This window comes from Moschus berezovskii, chromosome 9, assembly GCF_049115385.1.
Source record: "Moschus berezovskii isolate FMDL1 chromosome 9, NW_MosBer_1.0, whole genome shotgun sequence".
Taxonomy (NCBI): domain Eukaryota; kingdom Metazoa; phylum Chordata; class Mammalia; order Artiodactyla; family Moschidae; genus Moschus; species Moschus berezovskii.
In genome coordinates, this window is record NC_142468.1 from 11,239,273 (window position 1) to 11,265,732 (window position 26,460).

The 26,460-nt window shown below is 40.7% G+C and overlaps 1 protein-coding gene across 8 annotated transcripts in view; it reads left to right on the forward strand.

The window, feature by feature from the left end:
- Nucleotides 1–26,460, forward strand: part of CEP128 (centrosomal protein 128) — a 487,012-nt gene that overhangs the window by 163,757 nt on the left and 296,795 nt on the right. For 4 of the 8 annotated variants that reach the window (XR_008687351.2, XM_088839413.1, XM_055437328.2 and 1 more), the window contains exons 16-18: nucleotides 787–1,437; nucleotides 9,370–9,534; nucleotides 13,245–13,286. Coding sequence is in view for 7 of the 8 variants with exons in the window: in XM_088839413.1 (XP_088695539.1) it covers nucleotides 787–1,437; nucleotides 9,370–9,534; nucleotides 13,245–13,286 (858 nt within the window). In the remaining variant the exon portion in view is untranslated. Of the gene's footprint in view, nucleotides 1–786; nucleotides 1,438–9,369; nucleotides 9,535–10,639; nucleotides 11,173–13,244; nucleotides 13,287–26,460 lie in introns of those variants that run through there. The other 4 variants (XM_088839414.1, XM_088839415.1, XM_055437325.2 and 1 more) reach the window with 2 other exon arrangements.

Here is a 26,460-nt window from a genome sequence, read left to right on the forward strand (position 1 = left end):
TGTGTTTCTTGTCACTAATCAAATCACATTATTTGATTAACAATGACTGATTGTACCAAAACCTTTCTGTATCTACATTCTTCTTCACATTATCTTCCCTATTTGTTTTGAGGTTTCTTCTTTTAAAAAGTGTGCCATTGAAATGCAAATCATTGTTATTTTAAGTAACATTGTATTATTTTAACCTCTGGTAAATAATAACTGGAATCTTTTTTTCCTGTTCTTCTGCTCAATTTTATCTTGAAAGTGAAAGTGAAAGAAAGTGAAGTTACTCAGTTGTGTCCGACTCTTTGCGACCCCATGGACAGTAGCCTACCAGGCTCCGCCATCCGTGGGATTCTCCAGGCAAGAGTACTGGAGTGGGTTGCCATTTCCTTCTCCAGGAGATCTTCCCAACCCAGGGATCAAACCCGGGTCTCCTGCATTGCAGGCAGACGCTTTGCCATCTCAGCCACCAGGGAAGCTCAATTTTATCTTAAGTAATTATTTATGATCATAGATTGATGCATTTTGGTGATGAAAATCTGAAACATATATCTCAGTGTGGTATTACTTCAGACCAATTGTATTTTTCTGCCTTTTTCTAGCCTAAAAAATATATTTTATTTAAAACCAGAAAAATTTACTAAATTTTCAAAATGGCAAAAAAAAAAAACCAGCAGAAAAAATAGAAAGTATTATTTTATGAAATTTTCTTTTCCTTGTGGCTTAAACTTTATTTTGTTTTTTGGCAGTGCATATGGTGAATTTTACAGTAATTTTTGCTTTCTGTTCCTAATCTGATAGATTCTAAAAGAAAAGGATGAACTGAAAAACCAGCTTTATGCAGCGCTGCAACAAATAGAGAGTCTTCGAAAGGAACTGAATGATGTTCTGACCAAGCGTGCCCTTCAAGAGGAGGAGCTTCGTTGTAAGGAGCAGAAACTAAGTGATGTTAAGTCTCATCAAGCTGATCTTGAACTGGAAGTCAAGGATTCCCTGGATACCATCCATAGGCTAGAAAGTGAATTGAAAAATCAGAATAAGATTCAAAGCCAGCTGAAAGCTGAGAAAGCTCACCTGGAGGAACAGATTGCAGAGCTGAAGGAGAGCCAGGCCAAGGACAGAGCTCAACTTCTTGAGATGCAGGAGGCCGTCAAGGACTTGAGTGCCATCCGGGCAGACCTGGCAAATAAATTGGCGGAGGAACAGAGAGCCAGGAAGGAGGTCCTCAAGAACCTTTCTGACCTCAGGACGCAAGCGAAATCTAAAGATGAGGAAACAGCTACAATCATTACTCAGTTAAAACTCGAAAGAGACGTTCACCAGAGGGAGCTGGATGATCTCACGTCGTCATTGCAGAGTGTGAAAACGAAACACGAACACAATATCCAGGAGCTGATGAAGCACTTCAAGAAGGAAAAGAGTGAGGCTGAGAATCATATTAGGGCCCTGCAGGTACCTGCGCTGAGTTATCCTGATGATACTGGAGGAAGTTTTCTGGTGGCTCATGAAGTTAATAAAGCTTAAACTTTTAGAGATCGTTCTGTATTCCTGAGCACTGAAGGGGAGATAAAACTAACAGTAAAGAGGCGTGTTTGTGCCTGTTCGGCCAGGTTGAAATGAGTGATAGCGGCCACCTGGGAGCACCTATTGCAGAGGACTGAACCCTTTAGAAAGGCGTTTAGTGATTCGGGGCGTTCAGGAAAGGCAGACAGAGGTGGCAGTAAGTCATGGACCTGAAACGGGTCCTCATTCACTGTTTATGATCTTCTAAAATATAGAAGGCAAAGACTTGTCAAGGCCATAGAAGCTGTAACCATGGCCCCTATCAGCATGGTAACTAAAGAGGATCGGCCTGTGGGTTTTGCAAACCCAAGGTGTTTTGAGATTTACCCCTTCTTTTCCAAGTCAGAATTGCCTGGGTAAATGCATAATTGAGATCTTGGATTTGAGGAACTATTTCTAAGATGTATATATCATCATATTAGCATTTATCACATGCAGGGGAGTCATCTCATAACATGATTGTCAGGAGTGTGATAAATCTATCCCTCCTTCCTGCTTTAGTTTTTCTCTAGAGCACGCATCATCATATGATACAGATTTCATACTATTATTTAATCTCTTTTTATTAGTATGAAAACTCCATGAGGATTGGGATTTGACTCTTGTTTACAACTATATCCCTAGTGCCCAGTTCCTGGAACATTAAAAATATCTGTTGAATAGCTGAATACATGCATAAATCTGTAAAGATTAATTATATTTTTTCTCAAAATTCCTTGAAATGCAACTACCATAAAAATGCTTATGATAAAAATGAAATTATTAATTATAATTAAGCTGCACTTGTAGAATGTTTTCAGCTAATTTATTCATTCTTCTTTAGTCCTGTTTAGTCTACTGGCAGTAGTGAATTTGGGGTTATTTAAGTTGGGGTGGGCAGAGCAGAATGGAAGCTGGAAGAAACAGGTAAGAGGCCTGCATTCTATTTCATGTAACCTAAGACACTATCATTTGTAAGGTGGATCATTGCTCTGTGCTTAGGAAAAAAAATTATGCCTATGAAAATGTGACATGCTATCAACTGTAAGATAACATCCCAAGGCAGAGAAGGTAAAATGTGAAAAAATTGTATCTTTTGTTATTGGTCAGGTATGGCATAATAGTCTTTCAGTGTTGGTGAGTCCATAAGCAAAAGCAGAATCAGAGATATGGAGAAGAGAATACATACATACATATATATATATATCTCAGAGAAGGCAATGGCAGCCCGCTCTAGAACTCTTGCCTGGAAAATCCCATGGACAGAAGAGCCTGGTAGGCTGCAGTCCATGGGGTCACTAGGAGTTGGACATGACTGAGCAACTTCACTTTCACTTTTCACCTTCATGCATTGGAGAAAGAAATGGCAACCCACTCCAGTGTTCTTGCCTGGAGAATCCCAGGGATGGGGGAGCCTGGTGGGCTGCCATCTATGGGGTCGCAAAGAGTCAGACACGACTGAAGTGACTTAAAGCAGCATATATATGTGTGTGTATATATATATATATATATATATATATATATATGAATACATACATAGAAAATAAAATACATATCATATATTGATTGGTTGGTTGACAATAATACTAGGAGACATTTTTTTCAGCACTTAGGTTGTGCTGGTTTTATTACTGTAAGAACTTTATGTGTGTTACTCATTTAATACGTCATCTCTGTAGATTGTGTGATGTTAATTCCTCTCCAATGAAGAAATTCAGACATGAGAAGTCACTTTTCCAAGGTCTTACACCGGAGAGTAATAGAGATAGGGCTTGAACTAAGGTAAAGTTCTTAACTACATTGCTATACTGGAAAAGATTTAGACTCTAGACTGGCTAGGTTTAGTTTTGGGTGACTAGTTAGATAATGAAGCTGTTTGTCAAGATGGAGAATATAGACAGAGCAACATATTTGGAGAGAGTAATGTCAAATCCAGCTTCTTAACATGTTGTTGAGTTAGGTGGAAGAGGCCTTAAACCTAATCATGAAAGTCTAGGTGGAACAGTTTAGTATGTAATGGGTTAGAAGTTGAGGAGTAAGTTGAGATTCACGTTAGATATTTGGGAGCCAGCAATCCATTGTTGGTAGTTGAAATCACAGGGTTTGGAAGACATTATGCAAGGAGAAAAGGAGGATGAAATTCTAGAACACCACTGTGCAAGGGAAGAATCGTGTAAACTGGGAAGGAGTTCCCAGGAAATACAGGACAAAGAACCACATGCGTCACAGGAGGAGAACCAGAAGAGAATGGTGTCTCGTATCCCAAGGAGGATGTTTTAGAAGAGCACGGTCGTGAGTGTCCGTGCGGCAGGCAGGCTGAAAGAGGAACGACGTGACGCGCTCTTTCCGTTTGTCACAGGTGGGGAGGTCTGTGGGGAGATGTGAGGGGCTGCACCCATAGCAGAGTGCGCAGATTGCAGCAGCAGACAGGGCGTGTCTTCCTCTGAAGGTTCTGAAAGAGCTCACTAAGCTTGGGAAGGTCGATAGGGATGGACTCGGGTTGTCGATGTGAATCTTGAGTAGAGCGGCCGTGCAGTGAGTGGTTTGTGGTGGTGAAGGCTGGCACCAACCGTGCGAGGCCAGTCTGGGAGTAGGTGATGTGCTCTCGTGTGGCTACCACTGAAGAAGTGTCATGGACAAAGGAACAAGAGAGTGGAGGGAAAGGAATGCATGACCGCAGGCTGCTTGACCGTAGGAGTTCCTCGACTGGAGCTTAGGTTTTCAGAGTTGAGGTCCAGGCGAGTGGTAATGCGGTGAGTTGCCATTGGGGAATGTGTTTGAAGGTGGTTGGAAGAGAATGGGTCACATAACTTTGCTGTTAGTTTGTTGGGTAGATATTTGTGTTCATGATGCTGTTGTGAAGGTAACGTGTCACACGCCAAAAACATCAGTGAAGAGGATGACTGGTCGGTCGGCTACTGCTAACCAGGAAGGCAGGATCAAAGTAGTGTGAATCTCAAAGGAAGGCGGTGTTTTTGCACGAGGATGCGTCTGTCATGATGTGTTAGGTCATGAATTGAGAAATGGCTCTTTCAAGGAACTTTTGGTTTTCCTGGGAGTGTTGAAACTGCACCGTCGTTTTCTTCTTGGTATTACTGACATATTTCGTATTCTCATCATCACTATGTAGTTGTGTGATAAACATGCATTCCAGCAGGAGTTGGTAATAATTTAATCAGTCCTTGCAGATTCAAGATCATCTGTGTAAAAACATCATTGTCACATTGTATTGAAAATATGCTTTCTTGAGAGGGAGGTGAAGTCAGGAGGTACAGCCTGCTTGATGGAAACTGCATGTGCCCCTGGACGCCTTGGCATATGAACAATATAGCATGCATCATAGTAGAAGTGGACTTCCGCCTGCTGATTTGGACTGTGGAGACGTGAGACACAGCTCTGAGGAGCCTCCCTACTTCCCCTTTAGTCCCTCTTTCTACGCCCAACTCCTCCCTTTCAGCCTTCAGGTACCACCTGTGCTGCCTCTTTCAGAACGCTGATCCAAGTGTGTCAGCTCCTGCTCAGAAACCTTCAAAGCCCATTACTATCTCAGGAACAAAGTCTCAGATCTAGTCCAGTCCTCTGTGATGTGGTCCCACCTGAGCTGTTCACACTTGGAGCCTTTTTCTGCTCCCCAGCTGGCCTCATACAAACGGAAAACCATTTCCTGCACCGACTTCTCACTGCCGTCTCTTCATCCGGATTGTCTTTCCCCCGTCTGCAGGAGGAAAAGGGCTGCCTAACCTTTCAAGGCCCAGTTAACTTTTTCCCTCTCTCTGAAGATGGATATATCTCAGCTGAGGTTGAGACAAATCTCTTGCTCCTCTGTTTCCATAGTGTTCTGTGGGTACTGCTAGTACAGCACATTTAGGCTGGTGTGTTTGGGGTATATTCATGCCTCTCCAGAGGGATGGGCAGCAGGTATTAGCTGCTTAGATTTTTTTTTTTTTAGTTAGTTTTTAATTCGGAAGACTGAGATGAGGGATTTTGTAGTCACTCTTTAATGTGGTATAAAAGCAGCAGCATCTGTACTTAAAAGGAGACCAGGGATTGTGAGAGCTCAGTACTGTTCTCTTAAACCGAAATCACCCATCAGGGACAACCCCACCTCATGCTGTTTTATTAATATAATCCTGTACTTTTGACTCATTTATATTAATTAAAAGTAGTTGATAGCAGTGGTCATCATCAAAGATTTAATATGTCGAGTTATATATAAGAGGGCTATAGATAAATAGCTCTGTAAATGTGTTTCTCTTTTGGCTTCACCTTAATTTATAACTTTTTCTGAGTCTAGTAAGTACTGATACATTACCCATTTTTTTTCTCTGCACAAATTATATATATTTTCCCATCAAGACCTACCCTTCTCATGCCTATTTTTTGAATTTAAATGTAAAATATTTTAATGAAATACTCTTGCTGCTATTAATATCTGAAGGCTTTTTGTACGTTATTTGAAGGCTGTTATCACCTCCAGATGATTTCAACAAAGATAATTTTGTAGAGCCTTCCTGGGGTCAGAAGACCAAGAGTAGAGTTGTATACTTTTGCCGTTTGCTGGCCGTATGACCTTTGTCAAGTTACTTAACCTATTTGTACTTCATCAGTAGAACGGGAACAGTCACGTCTGTCTCTCTCATGGGGTTTTTGTGAGTGACATCACTGTGTAAACCCTAAAATGAAATGTAAGCATAATAATGAGACCACCAAAAGAAGGAAGTTCTTCGTCAAACCTAGACATTAGAGTTCTGGTAAATGTTCTAAAACAAGTTCTTTGGGAGCAAAGAAGGGAACCCTGATCTGTAGCATTCGCCAAGTTCCGTGATTTAAGAGCCCCCTTTTGACTGGTTTCAAGCTATCAAACAGCATCACTGGACACAGAGTTGGGAGCTGAACCCAGCGGCTCCCTGAGCGTCTCTGTGAGCTGGCCCGTCTCACCACTGTCCTTAGGGCAAGACTGTATGCCTGTGCTCTTTATAAGACACAAAGAAAAGCCAGGCCTTCTGCTGAAGCTTAAAAATCATAATGGAACAGTTTTCCTGATGGGAAATTCTATTTTGAACATTTATTTTTGGATAGTGAATACAGGATTCCTAATTAAAAAAAAGATCAGTTCTTTTGTTAACTCAAAGTGGCATCATGTCTTCACTGAATTTTGTGGGGTGAATAAGATGGAGATTTTGTCTCAAACTCACACAATGTCTTCCCTTCGGGAAACTACTTCCGATGATTATGTTCCCGGATACCTAATTAAATCCATACAGTAAATGTATGCAAAGGAAAGAAGCAAATGTATTTTAGGCATTGAAATGTATTTTAAATAGACTCTATGTAGTTGCTTACAGGCTGTCAATAACTGGTGAGTGTAACTAGTACTAACAGCATTGCAAGTGCTCACAGCTGATTTTTAAAACCTTATGATATATGTACCTTTTAAAGGTAGTAAGGCAGAGCAGCTGAAAACGTGGGTAGTAGAGAGAATTTCTGGGTTCAAATCCTGGCTGTGTTATGGTCACTGCATCCCCTTGGGAGAATTATTAGTGTTGTTATGCTTGAGTTTCAAAAAAGGAGACAGTAATAATAGCTCCCTGCTTAGGTTGTAGTGAAGATGAAATGAGGAAAAGCTATACAAAAAGGTCTTAATGCCGTGTCTGACATAGAGTCAGTATCCACATTGTTGTCCTTTCAGAGGTATTTAAGTTCACATACCTGGCAAATCTTTGTTGAATCCTCTCCACCCATTATTCCTAATAATATTAGGAAATTCCTCATTTTTTAAAAAAAAAATCTGATTCTGGTTATATTTCAAATAATAAATGAAAACCAGGCACATTATTGCATTATTGGTACCGAAATAATCCCTGGTAAACCTCTTTTACATACTTAGTCGTTTATAGTTTTTTCGCTGCTGCAATTCATAATCTTTTTAACCCCACAAGAGTGCTATTTATAATTACATTGCACAAAAAAGCACACAATTGTTTCACAGAAAACAAGGAGGTAGCTTGAAAAGGAACATTGTGATGCTCCTCTTATAGAAAAGGAAACTGATCAGGCAGTGAAACCCCATAGTGTGTCCTTGTGGGGACATTTCTCGGCAGGTAGTGTCCCTTCTTTGGGGTACACAGACCCCTGCTTGCACCTTTATTAAGAGCTTCTTATTCATCGTCAAACTTGAGTGTTGCACCTGTGTCTTTTATGGTTCATGCCTGTTATCTTCAGCACCTAGTACAGTACCTTGCACTTACTTGGTTGCTCAGTTAGTGCCAAGCAGAGCTTGAACACATGGAAAGAATGTTTCCTTTGCATGTGTGTCTATGTGGGAATGCTTCAGTTCAGTTCAGTTCAGTCGCTCAGTCGTGTCCGACTCTCCGCGACCCCATGAATCACAGCACGCCAGGCCTCCCTGTCCATCACCAACTCCCGGAGTTCACTCAAACTCATGTCCATCGAGTCGGTGATGCCATCCAGCCATCTCATTCTCCGTCGTCCCCTTCTCCTCCCGCCCCCAACCTTTCCCAGCATCAGAGTCTTTTCCAGTGAGTCAACTCGTCGCATGAGGTGGCCAAAGTATTGCAGTTTCAGCTTTAGCATCAGTCCCTCCAATGAACATCCAGGATTGATCTCCTCTAGAATGGACTGGTTGGATCTCCTTGCAGTATAAGGGACTCTCAAGAGTCTTCTCCAGCACCACAGTTCAAAAGCATCGATTCTTCGGCGATCAGCCTTCTTCACAGTCCAACTCTCACATCCATACATGACCACGGGAAAAACCATTGCCTTGACTAGACGGACCTTGGTTGGCAAAGTAATGTCTCTGCTTTTTAATATACTATCAAGGTTGGTCATAACTTTCCTTCCAAGGAGCAAGCGTCTTTTAATTTCATGGCTGCAATCAGCATCTGCAGTGATTTTGGAGCCCAAAAAAACGAAGTCTGACACTGTTTCCACTGTTTTTCCATCTATTTCCCATGAAGTGACGGGACCAGATGCCATGATCTTTGTTTTCTGAATGTTGAGCTTCAAGCCAACCTTTTCACTCTCCTCTTTCACTTTCATCAAGAGGCTTTTGAGTTCCTCTTCACTTTCTGCCATAAGGGTAGTGTCATCTGCATATCTGAGGTTATTGATATTTCTCCCGGCAATCTTGATTCCAGCTTGTGCTTCTTCCAGCCCAGCGTTCCTCATGATGTACTCTGCATATAAGTTAAATAAGCAAGGTGACAATATACAACCTTGACGTACACCTTTTCCTATTTGGAACCAGTCTGTTGTTCCATGTCCAGTTCTAACAGTTGCTTCCTGACCTGCATACAGGTTTCTCAAGAGGCAGGTCAGGTGGTCTGGGATTCCCATCTCTTTCAGAATGTTCCACAGTTTATTGTGATCGACACAGTCAAAGGCTTTGGCATAGTCAATAAAGCAGAAATAGATGTTTTTCTGAAACTCTCTTGCTTTCTCCATGATCCAGCGGATGTTGGCAATTTGATCTCTGGTGCCTCTGCCTTTTCTAAAACCTGCTTGAACATCTGGGAGTTCACGGTTTATATACTGCTGAAGCCTGGCTTGGAGAATTTTGAGCATGACTTTACTAGCGTGTGAGATGAGTGCAATTGTGCGGTAGTTTGAGCATTCTTTGGCATTGCCTTTCTTTGGGATTGGAATGAAGACTGACCTCTTCCAGTCCTGTGGCCACTGCTGAGTTTTCCAAATCTGCTGGCATGCTTAGAAGTAGCAAAATCTCCCAAATATTTGCCCACTGATATAATGTGGAATTTGTCTTGTGTACAGTTTGGCTGTGGCCAGTGGACTTTCTCTTTTCTCCTTTTTTTTTTCCCTCAGGCAGAAAGCTTAGAAGATAAGAATATGGCTAAAGTCCAGCGTTGTCAGCTGGAGAAGCTGAAATCACAGTATGACAGACTGACAGAGGAATTAACCCAGAATGAAAATGAGAACAAAAAACTGAAGCTAAAATACCAGTGTTTGAAGGATGAACTAGAAGAAAAGGTAAAAATGTGGATGGATTCTAATTGAAAAGGTTTATTTGCATTTATTCTAGAACATAGTTTATGTATTAATAAATGCTAATTTTCTGCTTTCATAGAAAAGTTGTATCAGTGCCAGATACAGTCATAGAAGTTTATTAGGATGCTGTGATTTTTATTCTTTCAACAACTAGTAACCTTCTAATACTTTTTATTTTAAATTTCTAATGGATCTTAAAATAGGTATTTATAGGCAAGGTAGCAAAGAAAGGAGTTATGGTTTATCGAAGACCTACTCTATGGCAAGCGTTTATGCCGACAGATTGATTTATGTGTGCTCATTTAATTCACACAACTCTTTGAGTTAGATTTTATTGATCCCTTTAACCTATGAGGAAACCATGGTTCAAAATAAAATATGTAATAGTTAAGTGGTCACTGTGCACTAGGCATTCTTCATGCGCATAGTCATTTTATGAAATTCATACTATTTGGCTCATTTTTGAAGTTACAAAGACTGAAGCTTAAGAAGGTTGGTAATCTTGAAATATTACCAGCAGACTCACTGCTTTCCTATCAGTAGCTCTGTAAATTTGGGGTGTATCTGCTGTATATCAGGGCTTTTCAGGTGGCACTAGTGGTAAAGAACCCACCTGTCAATGCAGGAAACATAAGAGACACAGGTTCGATCCCTGGGTGGGGAAGATCCCCTGGAGAAGGGCATGGCAACCGCCTCCAGTATTCTTGCCTGGAGAATCCCATGGACAGAGGAGCCTGGCGGGCTACAGTCCATGTTGTTGTTGTTCAGTTACTCAGTTGTGTCTGACTGTGATCCCATGGACTACAGCATGCCAGGCTTCCCTGTCCTTCACAATCTCCTGGATTGCTCAAACTCATGTTCATTGAGTCGGTAATCCCATCCAGCCACCTCATCCTCTGTCGCCCCCTTCTCCTCATGCAGGGTTGCAAAGAGTCACACACAACTGAAGCCAATTAGCATGCGAGCAGACTATGTATCAGGCATAGGGTAGAATACTAGGGACTTTCAGCAGGTCATTACTTTTGTGGCAAAATGTCAACTAAGAATAGAAGATAGAATATTTAAATTTGTGTTCTGTGTCTTTCAGTTTAGTTCAGCCGCTCAGTCTTGTTCGACTCTTTGTGACCCCATGGACTGCAGCGTGCCAGGCCTCCCTATCCATCACCATCTCCCAGAGTTTACTCAAACTCGTGTCCATCGAGTCGGTGATGCCATCCAGCCATCTCATTCTCTGTTGTCCCCGTCTCCTCCCACCCCAATCCTTCCTAGCATCAGACTCCTCTCCAGTGAGTCAACTCGTCGCATGAGGTGGCCAAAGTATAGCAGTTTCAGCTTTAGCATCAGTCCTTCCAATGAACACCCAGGATTGATCTCCTTTAGAATGGACTGGTTGGACCTCCTTGCAGTCCAAGGGACTCTCAAGAGTCTTCTCCAGCACCACAGTTCAAAAGCGTCAATTCTTTGGTGATCAGCTTTCTTCACAGTCCAACTCTCACATCCATACATGACCACGGGAAAAACCATAGCCTTGACTAGACAGACCTTGGTTGGCAAAGTAATGTCTCTGCTTTTTAATATGCTATCTAGGTTGGTCATAACTTTCCTTCCAAGGAGTAAGCGTCTTTTAATTTCATGGCTGCCATCAGCATCTGCAGTGATTTTGGAGCCCAAAAAAATAAAGTCTCACACTGTTTCCACTGTTTCCCCATCTATTTCCCATGAAGTGATGGGACCAGATGCCATGATCTTCGTTTTCTGAATGTTGAGCTTCAAGCCAAAGCTTTTGACTGTGTGGATCACAATAAACTGTGGACAATTCTGAAAGAGATGGGAATACCAGACCACCTGACCTGCCTCTTGAGAAACCTGTATGCAGGTCAGGAAGCAACAGTCAGAACTGGACATGGAACAACAGACTGGTTCCAAATAGGGAAAGGAGTACGTCAAGGCTGTATATTGTCACCCTGCTTATTTAACTTATATGCAGAGTACATCATGAGGAAAGCTGGGCTGGAAGAAGCACAAGCTGGAATCAAAATTGCCGGGAGAAATATCAAAACCTCAGATATGCAGATGACACTACCCTTATGGCAGAAAGTGAAGAGGAACTAAAAAGCTCTTGATGAAAGTGAAAGAGGAGAGTGAAAAATTTGGCTTGAAGCTCAACATTCAGAAAACGAAGATCATGGCATCTGGATAATAGGGTAGGGAGGATAACCTGGGCCAGATGAATCCTATTCTTGATAAGTGTTACTAACTAACATCTTTGATAAAGGAACTATCAAGGGGTAGGGTGTCATAAAACTGTATAAACCTTCATGCAGAAACTTTCATGCTTTGCTCTTTTTCTCCTCTGTCATTTCTGTATATATATATATTTACCTTTCTAGTAATTGTTAGAATCAAGGAAATAAAATTTAAGTAAACTTCGTGTTTATGATTAAATGTGCTTCAGTTGCTAAATTTAGGCCTACAGTCTTGACAGTTGTTGTAATTTAGCTCTTATGTCATACTTTGTTTTCATTATGTCTAATGTTCACAAATATTTAATGTATGTGTTTTCAGGGTATAGTTGTTTTGGAGATAAATGCTTAATTTTCCAAATTTTTCATAATTAAAATTTAGCCAGAAAGTTGTATTAGCATGTTATATATTTAGTTATTTGCATTTAGGAAATATTGGAGAAATTTTTGATTCATTGAAAGTGTAAAGGTTACCTTATTCTGCTTAGAATAAATGTTTCATCCAGGTATATATACATTATCGTGCATTCATATAAATGGAACATTCGAGACTTCCCTGGTTTTCCAGTGGTTAAGACTTCGTTCTTCCCCTGCAAAGGGCTTCTGTTTGATCCCTGGTTGAGGAACTAAGATCCTGTATGCCCCGTGGCACAGCCAAAATTAAATAAATACGTAAATACATAGAACATTTACCTTAGAACAGAGTTTTTGTCAACTACAAATTGTCACCTGCTATGAGCCCTTGCCATCTACCTCTGTAAGGATTAAATCATGTGCTGCTCTGGCTTCTGACCTTCAACACCTCCTGAAGGGACTTCAAGGTAGAGATCAGGGATGAGGCACTCTGGGAAAACTGGCAGAACAGGTCTCCAGAGAGTTAGATATTTTTAGGAGCTGATTTTATGAACTCAATCCTTGCACCTGCTCATATCTAGAAAAGTCCTAAATCCCTTGATGGTGACATCAGCTCCTTGTGACTAGCAGTAAGCCTTTGCAAAGATAAATGTTTGATTGCATGAACTCTTTGTTCACCACCAGAATCAGATATATATTGACTTTGCCCCCTACCGTTTGGGAGCAGTTGCCCAGAGCTCTCTGAGGTGCTGTCTCCCAGGCTGCTGCCCTCATTTTGCCCCAGATAAAGCTTAACTCTTACGTTGTACATTTTTTTTTTCAGTCGACAGTTTCTGGAGTTAGTGGTTGTACAGTAGATTCTCCCCTGGCCTCCCTTAGTGGTTTCCCTGTCCACAATTTCAGTCACCTGCCACAGCAGATAACTGAAATTACCAATTTTGGACCAATTGCGGTGCAGAAAGATTAATTGGAAATAATAATTCGCAAGTTTTAAATTGCACATTGTTCTGAGTAACATGGTGAAATCTTCCTTTGTTTCATTTTTTTTCACCTGGGATGCCCTCTTATCTCAATCTGCTGCTAACATCCAACCAGCCACATCATCATGGCTTGATGGCCCAGAATCACCCAAAGCAGGTGAGATCCTCCTTCTGAGGTGTTATCAGAAGGTCAATAGTAGCTTAACACTATCTCATCATGTAGGCATTTTAATGTCTCATATACTCACAAGAAGTGTGGTGAATATGGTACAGTAAGGTATTTTGATAGAGAAAGAGAGAGACCACCTTCATATAACTTTTGTTAGTGTATCATTACAGTTGTCCTGTTTCATTGTTAGTTACTATTGGTAATCTCTTACTGTGCTGGTTTATAAGTTAAACTTTATTATAAGTATGTGTGTGTAGAGCATCATCACTGCTGACAAAGCAGAGACATCACTTTTCTGACAAAGGTCTGTATAGTCACAGCTCTGGATTTTCTAGTGGTCATGTATGGGATGTGAGAGCTGGACCATAAAGAAGGCTGAATGCTGAAGAATTGATGCTTTGGAGCTGTGGTGCCGGAGAAGTCTCTTGAGAGTCCCTTGATCTGCAAGGAGATCAAACCAGTCAATCTTAAAGGAAATCAACCCTGAATATTCATTGGAGGGACTGATGCTGAAGCTCCAATACTTTGGCCACATTATGGGAAGAGATGACTCATTGGAAAAGACCCTGATCTTGAGGAAGACTGAAGGCAGGAGGAGAAGGGGATAACAGAGGATGAGATGGTTGGATGGCATCACCGACTCAATGGACATGAGTTTGAGCAAGCTCCAGGAGATAGTGAAGGACAGGGAAACCTGGCCTGCTGCAATCCATGGGGTCGCAAAGAGTCAGGTACAACTGAGCGGCTGAACTGACGGATGTGTAGGAAAAAAACATGTAAAGGATTTGGTACTGTCTGCAGTTTCAGGTATCCCCTGGTGGGGTCTTGGAATGTATCCCTCAGATAATTGGGGATTCCTGTAGTCCTTTGCTGTATGTGGAGCGCCTAGTATGTGGCAGTCATTGTGCTGGATGCTGGGGATAAGATGCAGGTCTGCAGTTGAAAGTTTATAGTGGGATCATTAAAAGCAATATCCCTTTCAATTGTTAAAACTATTGAATATATAGTCAAGTCCTGATAATGGGTACTGATGCAAAGATATCTAAAGTCTAAAATGGTAAATAATCTTAAGAATACATTGACACACACTAATACACACATAGCTTATGGGCTTGCTTTTGTTTAATATATTTTGTTTATGTGATTGTTGTATCCTTTTGATTGACTTAGCTGTTTTTGTTCACCTAATATTTTTAGTATAATTAGCTGTGAATCAAAACTTCATTGGATCAAGTTATATCCAGATAGCACCTTTCTCTTTCAGAGGTAGTGAGGTATTCACGGCTATGGACATAACTTTCAGTTTAAGTCATTTTCTAGCCATGTGGCATTAGGCAAGTTGCTTAAAACTCAAAGTCTCAGTTATGTCATCCCTAAAACTGGTATAATAATAAATTCTAATGTAGTTAAATGTGAAAATGCATTTAAAGTGCTTGGCAGGGTGTCTGATACCTGATCAGCTATCAATTAGCAGCTGCCATTATTTTATTATTGTTATGTTACCAAGTGGTTGCCAGTTAATGGTTCAGCCAAGCAATAAACCAATCAGCAAGCATTGATTAACTACTTATGATATGTTAAGGATTAAGGGCCAGGGAACTGGGAATAAGACTGCAGAACTATGTTGAATGGACGTTTTGAGCCAGAACTGTGTTGAATCGCTTGAGGTGATGGTCCACAAAGGAGGAGCCAGCTTGAGAAGAGCTGGCATTTCCTGTTGAACAAACAGGAGGGTGGGTTTGTAATTATGTGTGCTATTTGAAGAGAGGAACCAAATCATGGTGGTTTTTCTATCCCCAAGATTAGGTACAGCGCTTGACATATGGTAGGTAATTTATAAGTGAGTTGTGGATGAAGAGATGCGCATCTGTGTACATACATGCTCGTATGTTTGCCTGCGTGCTCAGTCGCTTAGTCATGTCCTACTCTTTTGCGACCTGATGAACTGTAGCCTGCCAGGCTCCTCTGTTCATTCTTGGATTTCTTGGGTTTCCCAGACAAGAATACTAGAGTGGGTTGCCATTTCCTCCTCCAGGGGATCTTCCCGACCCAGAAATTGAACCCATGTCTCCTGCGGCTCCTGCACTGGCAGACTGCTTCTTTACCACTCGCAACACCTGGAAAGCCCTGCTTATATGTTTATGTGTAGATAAAAAATGTGGTAACCTGTGGCTGTAGATGTTTGTTCATTCTCTCCTCCTCTCTCTCTCTCCCCATCCCTCCCACTCTTCCCCACTCCTCCTTTCCCTTTCCTTCAGTGAGTGTCTGTGTGTTGGCCAGTCTGGGGGAAATAAAAACAAGAAAACAGTACAAAAGTGTGTCCCCAGTGAAAAAAAGCCCATGACTTATATCCCAGAGATTCCTGCTATCCAAGCAGTGCAGTGAACTTGATAAATAGGGCCCAATTGAAGGGTTTCTAATCCTAATGGAGGGATTTCCAATCAAAAGGGTCTCTATAGAACCATTTCTGATCAGCTTATAGATTACATAGGCTATCTGGGATGCTTAGCTAACTCACATGATACTTGCTTTTCTCCATTGTTGTACTTTAACTTTGTTTTCTATTATTAGTTCTTTCGGGAGACGTGAGTAGCTGCAATGAAACAATTAGGAGACAAATTGTGAGACAATCTAAGGCAATTGCAGTTCACAGGAACGTAAGCATTGAATAGATTAGGGTTTGCAGAAGTGTGGTTTTGTTCCTTCTCATGAAATGTGTTATTTAAATTGTTTGTGAAGTGACATGTAGCAACATATTTAAAGCTATGGCTGTATTGGTTAAAAACACTTAATAATTTTCTTATATAAAATGTGGATCTTTAAAAAGATCATTATAATTCAGATTTGCAAGTATAATGATGATGCCATTTTTACAAGCTGGAAACTGAGGTTGAGAGCGTAGTATTGTGACTTGCCCAACATTGCACAGCTTGTGTTGGAAACAGGATATGAGCACAGATTTCTTGTATTTTCCCCTTTATTTACTGCCAGTAAAATGACTCACATTTCTGTCTTTTCATTGATTTCTTTAGTGTTGAATTTAACTTTGTTGTTATTATAGTCAACAGATTACCATATCCTTTCTTACTTGTTTTTAGTCTGTATAAATTTTGGATTAGAAGTCATCAGTAATTTTTTTAGAAAAGTCTAATTAAAACCTGATATTTCCACATAAAAGATATCTGTGACTGGAAAAAATGAATCAGCATTGTTTAATTTTGTTTTGTTTCTAATTTGACCATCTGTTTAGGATTGTTCTTTTTCATGAGGTGAAAAAATGTATATGATTGTCAGATCTGTTCTATAAAATAGTCACTCTGCTAAAATCACAGTTTTACATTTTTTACCAAGAACTCCTTAATAGGAGCAGGCAGAATTCTCTGTTTTTTTGTTTGCTCCCCCCTACAAGTACAAGAAAGAAGTAGAAGTTAATGAGCTGTTGACTTTAGGCCATTTTAGGCAATCTATGCTTTTTCTTTGGTGCTTCATCTTTTTTACATCGTGTGAATAGAATAAAGCTATAACTTCTACATATTAATTTGAGGGCAAACTTTAAACCAGACAGTCTAAATAAACACTAACTAGGATACTATGAGTAATTTCCTGTCAGGTTTCTCCCAATTAAAAAAAACACAATGAAAATAATAATAAAATGGTCAAATTGAAGGCAAAATTATAAATTTATCATTTGTTGTTTGTAAAGTGGTTTTAACTGAATCCCTGGTAGTTGTTAAGTCCGGAGTAGTCCTTACTTTCTCAGAGAATTGACGGAAACACCAGAGTGTTACCATGCATGAATCACTCAGCCAGATGTTGGGAAACACGTTTAGAATGCATACATGGAGTGACCTTACATCCAGCTGTGGTGGAGGGAGGGGCAAGACCCAGAGATGCATGAAAGGACATTTGGTCTCTACTTCCCAGACTGAAGCAGCTTCCCTGGTGGCTCAGATGGTAAAGAATCTGCCCGCAATGTTGGAGACCTTCATCCGTTGGTGAAGGGAATGGCAACCCACTCCAGTATTCTTGCCTGGAGAATTCCATGGACCAAGCAGCCTGGCAGGCTACAGTCCATAGAGTCACAGGGTCAGACACAACTGAGCGACTAACACTTTCACACTTCCCCGGACTGAAACGAAGGTGTGGAGAAGCCCCTTCCTGCCTCTTTCCCATTGGCAGTGAACTCTCTACCAACCATTTACAATCTAACCGGTTGGTTTTAAGTGAATTTAAGGAGTGATGTCCAAGTTTGTGTCTTTATGACCTCTGATTTGGATTTGAATTTGAGGCATTTCAAGTCATTTTGAAGGGCTTCCCTGGTGGCTCAAATTGTGAAGAACCTTCTTGCCAATGCAGCAGGTACAAGAGACGTGGGTTTGATCCCTGGGTCTGGAAGATCCCCTGGAAAAGGAAATAGCAACCCTTTCCAGTATTCTTGCCTGGAAAATCTCCTAGACAGAGGAGCCTGGTGGTCACAGAGAGTCGGACACAGCTGAGCAACTAACACTTCACTTTCACTTTTCGAGGCATTTAATCTTTAACTTTTTGTCAGTTCAGTCGCTCAGTCGTGTCTGACTCTTTGTGACCCATGGACTGCAGCACACCAGGCTTTCCTGTCCATCACCAACTCCCGGAGTTCACTCAAACTCATGTCCATCGAGCCTGTGAGGCCATCCAACCATCTCATCCTCTGCCATCCCCGTCTCCTCCCGCCTTCAGTCTTTCCCAGCACCAGGGTCTTTTCCACTGAGGCAGTTCTTTGCGTCAGGTGGCCAAAGTACTGGAGCTTCAGCTTCTGTATCAGTCCTTTCAGTGAATATTCAGGACTGATTTCTTTTAGGATGGACTGGTTGGATCCCCTCACAGTCCAAGGGATTCTCAAGAGTCCTCTCCAACACCACAGTTCAAAAGCATCAGTTCTTCAGTGTTCAACTTTCTTTATAGTCCAACTCTCACATCCATCCATCAGTATTGGAAAAACTTAGCTTTGACTGTGTGGATCTTTACCTTGCTGAGTGGTTGATAACTACAGGAGCTTGAGAAGAAAGAAGTCTTTGGAGCACTTTTCTCTAAAATCCTGTATTGCTAGTTTGATTTCATTTCCTTGTGAAACTGAGTGATATCCAGAGTGTAGGAGTTAGACTGAATGAGCGTATGTAGTTGCTTTTGGTGTGTAAATTAGCCAAGAGGAGAAGGCCCCGTGAAGGTTTCTACCGCCTGCGTGTCAGTGCTCCGCCAGATGCTGAGCAGGCATAGCTTGCCTTGTAGACCCTGAAAGATACAGACGGTGAATGCCCAGGTTTGTTCGCATGGCGTTTCTTTTATCACCATTGAAAGCGCTTGTTGACTCAGTCCATTTTTTTCGTTTAATGTTGAACAAGCAATATTCTTTAAATTTATGATAAGACAATATGTAGAAGGTGCTTATTGTATACATGAGTTATATTATTTGGAGATTTGTTTTTGCACTTTTTTCCCCATAGCCTTTCATAGGAATAAATGTATACTTTAGCATCCTGTAAGTAGAAGAAAAAGAGGAGAGAAACAAATTCTGTTGGTTTTCTAAAGACACTGTAAGTTTATAAACATTTTTCTGGAGATGAATGGTGCGTTTTTTTTCTTTTGAAAATTAAACAGTGTTCCTTCCAGATGCACAATTTGAAACTCTAGTTGTTTGTTTCCTGTCCATGTTTTGTTTCAGAAATAGAAATGCATCAAAAGTGGCTGATTTTAAATAACTAATGTTATTTGTGTTTCCAGGCATTGACTTAAGAGAAGTCCATCATAATTACAAAATGGTCCTAAAACTTAATGAATGTGTAAAATACCCTTTAGAGGCATTTTTGTTTTCAACTGTGAATATTAATTTCTAGGAATGTATCCTAACACCTTTTTGATTGTGCTACCAATGACTTTTGTATTGTTCAATATTCTCCTAGAAAAAAATTACTAAAAACCCTGAGGCAAGAATCATTTCCTTAAATGGGGTTAGGAGTTTACGTTTGAATTTCCATTTTTTGACTTCTGTTTTATGGATGACTTTCCCAAGACTGCCTGCTGCTGCTAAGTCACTTCAGTCGTGTCCGACTCTGTGTGACCCCATAGACGGAAGCCCACCAGGCTCCCCCATCCCTGGGATTCTCCAGGCAAGAACACTGGAGTGGGTTGCCATTTCCTTCTCCAATGTGTGAAAGTGGAAAGTGAAAAGTGAAAGTGAAGTCGCTCAGTCGTGTCCGACCCTTAGCGACCCCACGGACTGCAGCCTACCAGGCTCCTCCATCCATGGGATTTTCTAGGCAATAGTACTGGAGTGGCTTGCCATTGCCTTCTCCGCCCAAGACTGCCTAAGACCTGGTTATAGACTGGAAAGTCTTTCACACTCAGGTTTTAACATGCATCACATCATCTGTCAAGTTTTCTCATTATGCCATCCCTTTCTCAGTTATCCCAGGTGGCACTAGTGGTAAAGGACCTGCTTGCCATTGCAGGAGACTTAAAAGACATGGATTCGATCATCGGGTCAGGAAGATCCCTTGGAGGAGGGCATGGCAACCCACTCCAGTATTCTTGCCTGGAGAATCTCATAGAGTAGCTTGGCGGGCTACAGTCCATGAGGTCATAAAGAGTTGGAGAGTACTATAGCTCTTACTCTTACATACTATTAGTCATAATTTCTTCCCTCCTTTAAAAGAAAGATTGTAAAACATCTTCTTACAGAGAGGAAGGAAGTGTCTATCTAACTAAAAAAATAGTGGTATTTTGATTTTAATCTTCTAGAAGGAATTACAATGTTCTTTTGCTTTCTAAATACATATAAAGAACTATCTTACTCTCTCACAGATAGACCTCATATTAATGTACTGACGAGTACTTAACTCATCACAAGATCTTACTGGGTCTATCCTCTAGATTTATTCTGATTCACTCCTTACCACTGACGGGCCCTTTACTTTTGTGACATCACCTTACCTTGATCGTTACAATAACCCGCTAGTGATAAGGTGCTTGCCATCAGTGAGTTTTACTAATTAATGTATTCCAAAAACAAACTTACTGAGACATAAGGAGTTATTTAAGTTTAAAGATTCCAGTTTTTTCTTTTCCATTGTACAGTTGGGAGCTATGCTTGGCACATAGAAAATGCACTTAAAAAGAAACACTAGCAGAATGACTGGGACGTAAAAGGATGTTTATGCTTCAGAAAGGTTTATCGACAGACTGCTGTGTGAGCCGTTCTTTTCTCTTTTTAAAAAGATTTACTTTTCATCGCGGTAACGTGAGCTTGTAACCTTGGTTGAATTTCCCGCTTGCAGCATTCTGCTTCTGCATACACTGCAGCATCAAAGTGACAGTGTTAGTCGCTCAGTTGCGTCTCACTCTTTGTGACCCCTGGACTGTGGCCCGCCAGACAAGAATCCTGGAGCGGGTTGCCGTTCCCTTCCCCAGGGGATTGTCCCAACCCAGGGATGGAACCTGCATCTCTGCGTCTCCTGCATTGGCAGGTGGGTTCTTTCCCCCCAGTGCCACCTGGGAAGCCGTATAGGCATGTAAGTCATTTCTGTATCATGGCTGTTGTAAGTAATGCTACGGTAACTCTAGGGGAACATAATTTCCTTTGGATCAATGCCCAGAAGTGGGATAGCTGGATCATATGGTAGTTCTGTTCTTATTTTTGAGGGAACCTTCATACCGTTTTCCACAGTGGTTATATCCACTTACATTTCCATCGTCAGCGTATGAGTGGTGCTGGGATACAATGAAGAGGGATCGTCTTTGCCCTCGAGGAACTCACAGTGTGATAAGGAGACAGACGCAGAAGACACACAGTTAGTAGGTGCTACGGCAGAAGCTTACATAAAGTACCAGAGGAGCATACGGACAGAGCACTTAGTATTCCTCAGAACTTGGGTCACCTTCCGTCATTCTAATATTCATGTGGGTGATGAAGTAGGTGCATGTTATTGGACTTTAATAGCAAGTAAAAAACTTAGTTTATGACTTTCCCTCATCCCCTGTCACTGAGTATTATTGGGCTCACATAGGTTGAGTTCGTGCACTTTTTCAAACTGATCTGAACTATTGTTGCTTTATTCTGTTTTTATTTTTGTGATACCTATCCAGGTGTTTAATATATAGCCATACTTTAAGAAATCCGCACTCATGTAAGATCTAACAAATGTTTGAAAAAAGTAGTTACATGTGATCGCAATCAATGTGTTATTTATTTGTTGGCTGTTTTGCAAGACAGCTTGAACTGCAGGTTAGTGACTCTCCAGATTAAACCCTTTGCAGATTTCCTATAGAATCCATAGTAGATCCTTTCTTTTAGTCACTCGCAGTTTCTGCCCTGGTTGGCGTTTCATATTGTACCCTAGCTTTCTTGCAGCTGAGTCAGCGCTGTTGGCAGAAGTAATGGGAGCCTTCTTTAGAGAGTCAGATAAATGTCTTCCAGACAGATCCAATTTTTGTTCAGGATAGTTTCATAATTTGCCTTGTAATGCTAGTGTCCTGGATTTAAACCTTAGGGATAATAGTTATCTTGAGTTACAGAAATACTCTTTCTCAAAACTTTTTAGGTAATGTGTGCAGGTCTATAGTTTCAACACGCCATACTTCTAGTAATCTTTAATTACATTTTATTAGTTTTAGTTTTGGTCTTAAACTTTGATTTCTAAATTCTACCACTTACCCTCTCTCTCCCCCACCCCCTGATCATGTATTATAGATGGCCCTGGGGCTGAAATATTGCATGTTTATTCAGTTTACTTTTCACTAAAGGAAAAACATTAGCTTTGTAAATTAATGATTTATTTAATGGTGTGCCTGTGTTTTATTTGCTATAATGTTTCTCTTAAACTATATGAAGAACTGTTTTCATTTTATGTAATAACGGTATTGGAAATACAGTGACTTTTCTGGAACACTTAAGACATTGAAGGAATCTCATATGCTTTTACCAAGGAGAAAACATTTTGGATATGCTCTGGTTTTTATTGAAGTCATTCTATTTTCATTAAGATCATGTCTCCTTGTAATCTTTATAGCCTTTGGGAACGTGAATGTTCTAATTAGAGGAGCATTTCTTATCTTTTGAATTATAGGTTCAACGATTAAGCCAGTCAAGAGTGTGTGTGTGTGGGGTGTGTATGTGTATGATGACATTGTGAGTATTATGATTTTTGTTTCCTGTTGACGCAAATGTCAACAATGTAAGCCTTTTCTGTCTTTAAGTGGAAGCATCAGGAAACTTTTGCTGTCTTGACCATGGAACCATACCTTTAGTGTGGTATTAGTTATACTTTTTAACTAAATTCTAGAGGAGATTTGCATATACAATGTATATCTCCAGCACAGAGGAGAGGGATAGCCCGTAAAAATTTAGGGTGTTGTGCCTGCTTGGTGGTTTTCCCTCTTGTTGTGGTCTGCCTCCCTTTTTTTGTGCCATTGTTTCGTATGTTTTCATTTGTAGTGATAAGGCTCATTCAGAAATGTTTTTGAGTTATTCCTTCTACTTTATGACTACATTAGTCCCCATATAACCTCCTGGTAACTTTTTGGAGTTTTTCACATTGGCTTTCTAAACCCCAGTTTTAAGAACTCAACCTTTTGAAGCATTTGAATAGAGAGCACTAGTAAGGAAGTCAGGGCTATTGGCCTCCAGCGGATTTTACTGACCCAGGGATCAAACCCCATGTCTGTTTGTCTCCTGCATCATGGGCTATTGGCTCTTTGACTTTTGTCAGGTTTCTTTGAACTTTGCTTTCCTTATGCATGAACTTAAAGGTAGGTTTATTTCCCTTGTGGCTCAGCTGATAAAGAATCCGCCTGCAATGCGGGAGACCTGGGTTCGATCCCTGGGTTGGGAAGATCCCCTGGAAAAGGGAATGGCTACCCACGCCAGTATTCTGGCCTAGAGAATTCCATGGACTCTGTAGTCCATGGGGTCACAAAGAGTTGGACACGACTTTCACTTTTGTTTTCTAAGGTGGTTCTCTCTTAGATTCAGTCATGGTCTATTGATATCCCTCTTCTTGGATTGTATAGACTGTTGCAGTCAGCTTCATCTAGCCCCACTCCTCTACCCCGTGAAAAGAATCTATTCCTAAGACCCAAGCATTTGTGTCCTTTCACACTGCAACATTGAAGTTGGACTATCTGTGTCTTCCATATCTTTAAATAGTCTCTGAAATACCTTGTTTTAGTTCTGGTCCTCTAGAAATATGGTAGCTTTTGTTTCATGCTGTTGTAGAATTACTTCTCCCTCTAATTTCACTAGAAGGCCACAGAATAGCCATCATAGTGCCTAAATATTGCCATCTGCCTTTATTAACCTATGTGGCCCCAGTGAGATGGTTGATTGAGTTAATGTCAACCAGTTTAACTTCTTCCCATAGAATTAGCTGTACTTGCCCCGTTGGTGGACTTCTGAGGTGGCACTAATGATAAAGAATCCACCTGCTGATGCAGGAGACAAACAGACATGGGGTTTGATCCCTGGGTCAGTAAAATCTGCTGGAGGACAGCATGGCAACCCACTCCAGTAATCTTGCCTGGAGAATCCCATGGACAGGAGCTGGCAGGCTGCATTCCGTAAGGTCGTACAGGGTCAGACATGACTTAGCACACATGCACACACTCACACTGCAGTAGAGTTATTTCTGAAACACGAAACAGGGAAAAACAGCTAATTCTTTGGGTGCCACGGTTAGTGTTCAAATGGATACTCTCAAGGCAGAAGAACTGGGATAAAACAGAAGTGCTGAAATTTGTTGGCTCTCTGAGAACAGGCGGCTTATCTATCTCATTTGCTCTATCCCTGGCATTCAGAAGAGTGTATTGCCATAGTAGGCGTTCCATAAAGATTTATAGAACCAGTGAAAAAATTAAATTATAGTTGCTTATGTACAGAGTGGAAGAGCTTATTTATTATAACTCTTAGATTTAGGGTCTTGGAGGACATGCAGAAAGGATAGAGAACCAGTATGGTACAGCGTCTGAAACCTAATTAAATAAAAGAACACAGACCTTTACCTGGAAAGTAGAAGATTTAATAGGGGTGGAGGATTCACTTATTTGCTTTAATTTTTGAGTATAGCACTTAGACTCATGGAAAGATTTTGCATTTTTGTCAAGTACTCTTTTCCTTGAAACCCAAGTTGGTCATGTAGGTAGGGGTTGCATGACCATCTGCCATAAATGTCACAGAAGGGGATCCTGAAAGAACAGGTAGTTGAACCTACTTATTACTAAGGTTCATGTGAGTTTGTAGCTCTGTGAGTTTTACTTCAAAGGGAGATTAGACATGGCATGCTGTCTCGCAGAGGATAGTGAAGTGGGTAATGAAATTTTCAGCCTTTGCTAAAGTGTTTGAACTTGTAGATTCTTTTTGACAGGATCAGCATTTCTTAAGACTATAAAAATCTGGAAATAGTTTTGTCTTCTTTTTAATGAGTCAAGTAACAGAGCACAGAAAAGTGACGGGAAGAAAGAAAGATGTCTATGAGGGAAAAGAGAAAAGAAAAATTGGTTAGAGCATTATTGTGAATCATGTAACTTTAAAATATGAACGGTTGTTCCCTAAGTATGTCAACCACCCTTGATAGAGTATTTTCTTTATTAATGTCGCACCACAGGCCTGTGGCGAGAACACTGCAGCCTGTTTGATTGGAGGACTTTGTTTGTATAGAGGCAACCTAGCATACCTCAGTGGCCTTTGAGTATATAGATCTGCATGATAATTGATGAAATGGGCTTTACAGTGTTGAGTTTGTCTTCAAAAATGTTTGAATCACTTATTTAGCAAAGTGGAAGAGTTTAAAGATGGCTGTAAATATGTTTTGTGGTCTCCTGAAATTGTCAGTTTCTTAAGGGAGACAGGTACATAACCAAATAATTTTATTATAGCTTCATACATTAAAAAAAACTATGGTATCCATAATGTACTGTGGGAACCTTCTACATTGGGAGATCAGAAATGAAAGGAGACTGGGATCTGAAGGAGAACTTTTGAAAGATAAGAAGCATAGGTGGGTAGGTGCATAACAATACAGAGGCAAGTGTCCTCAACTAGGGACTTGGCAGTAAGGTTTCTTTCTAGTAAAAAACTTTTAAGTCATCCCTTATTGTCAGAGCCAGGCCACGATGTTAATTTTTGTGAAAGGTTTCTAGATGAAGTTAAGACTTAGCAGAGCATCATCTAAAAAGATACCATATCCATCAGGAGGGAGAGTTTGAGCAGAAACCGAGTGTGGACAAAGGAGAAAGGGAGATATACTCGAACAGTCCCCATCCAAACTCTACCCAAGAGAATGGAACACTCTTGTTACTGTGATTTGAAAGCCCTGACATGTAGTTGGACATGCCAGCCTGCCATTAGCTTGATGCCATTTAAATGTTGTTTCATGAAACAGTCTCCTCTGGTCAGATTTCCAGTTCATTAAGCAACATTCTGATTATAATTTGCCTTCCCAGCTAGATTGGTCTACAGGGAGAAAACATGCTGGTTTATGCTGACATGAGCATTCTGATCCATATGGCAGTTACAGTTCTCATTGTAAACTAATGTAGTAAACTGAGTGATATTCTAGTCTGTCTGCTAGTCTCTTATGAGCTTAATGTGCTCTACTGCTGAAAGATGACTCGCATCAGAGGACCAGAAAGCAGTGAAACTCCAGCTCCTAAGTCTACAAAGTTGAGCTCCTGGCCAGGAAGATGTACTCATGAAGGTAAATGCCTTCTCAGGACTGCTAGCTCCATTTTGAAATAACACAATTTCAGAGTGAGTTGTTCAGATGAGATGCGGCTAGAGGAGACACATGTAGGTGTTCTTGAGAAGCTGCAAGTATGAGAGAGTGGAAAGGAGGGAGATGAGGCAGGAGAGAAGAGCAGAAGACAGGTTGTGAAATGACTGTTCTTTTGTTGGGAGGGTGTTTCATTTTTTTCTTTTTTTTTAAGTAAATTGAATTCCTAGGAAATTCATGTGTGATTATTCGGCTGAAATACCATTCTGTCTTTCTTGATGAATTTTCATTGAAAAAGCCTTTTGTTATTTTAAATCAAGTTGATTGGTTGACCATATAATCTTCCTGCTTATGTTGTGTTTACTAGGGTAAGTGAAGATCATTAGCCTATTGTGTGATGACTGAAGGCATAACTAGCTAGC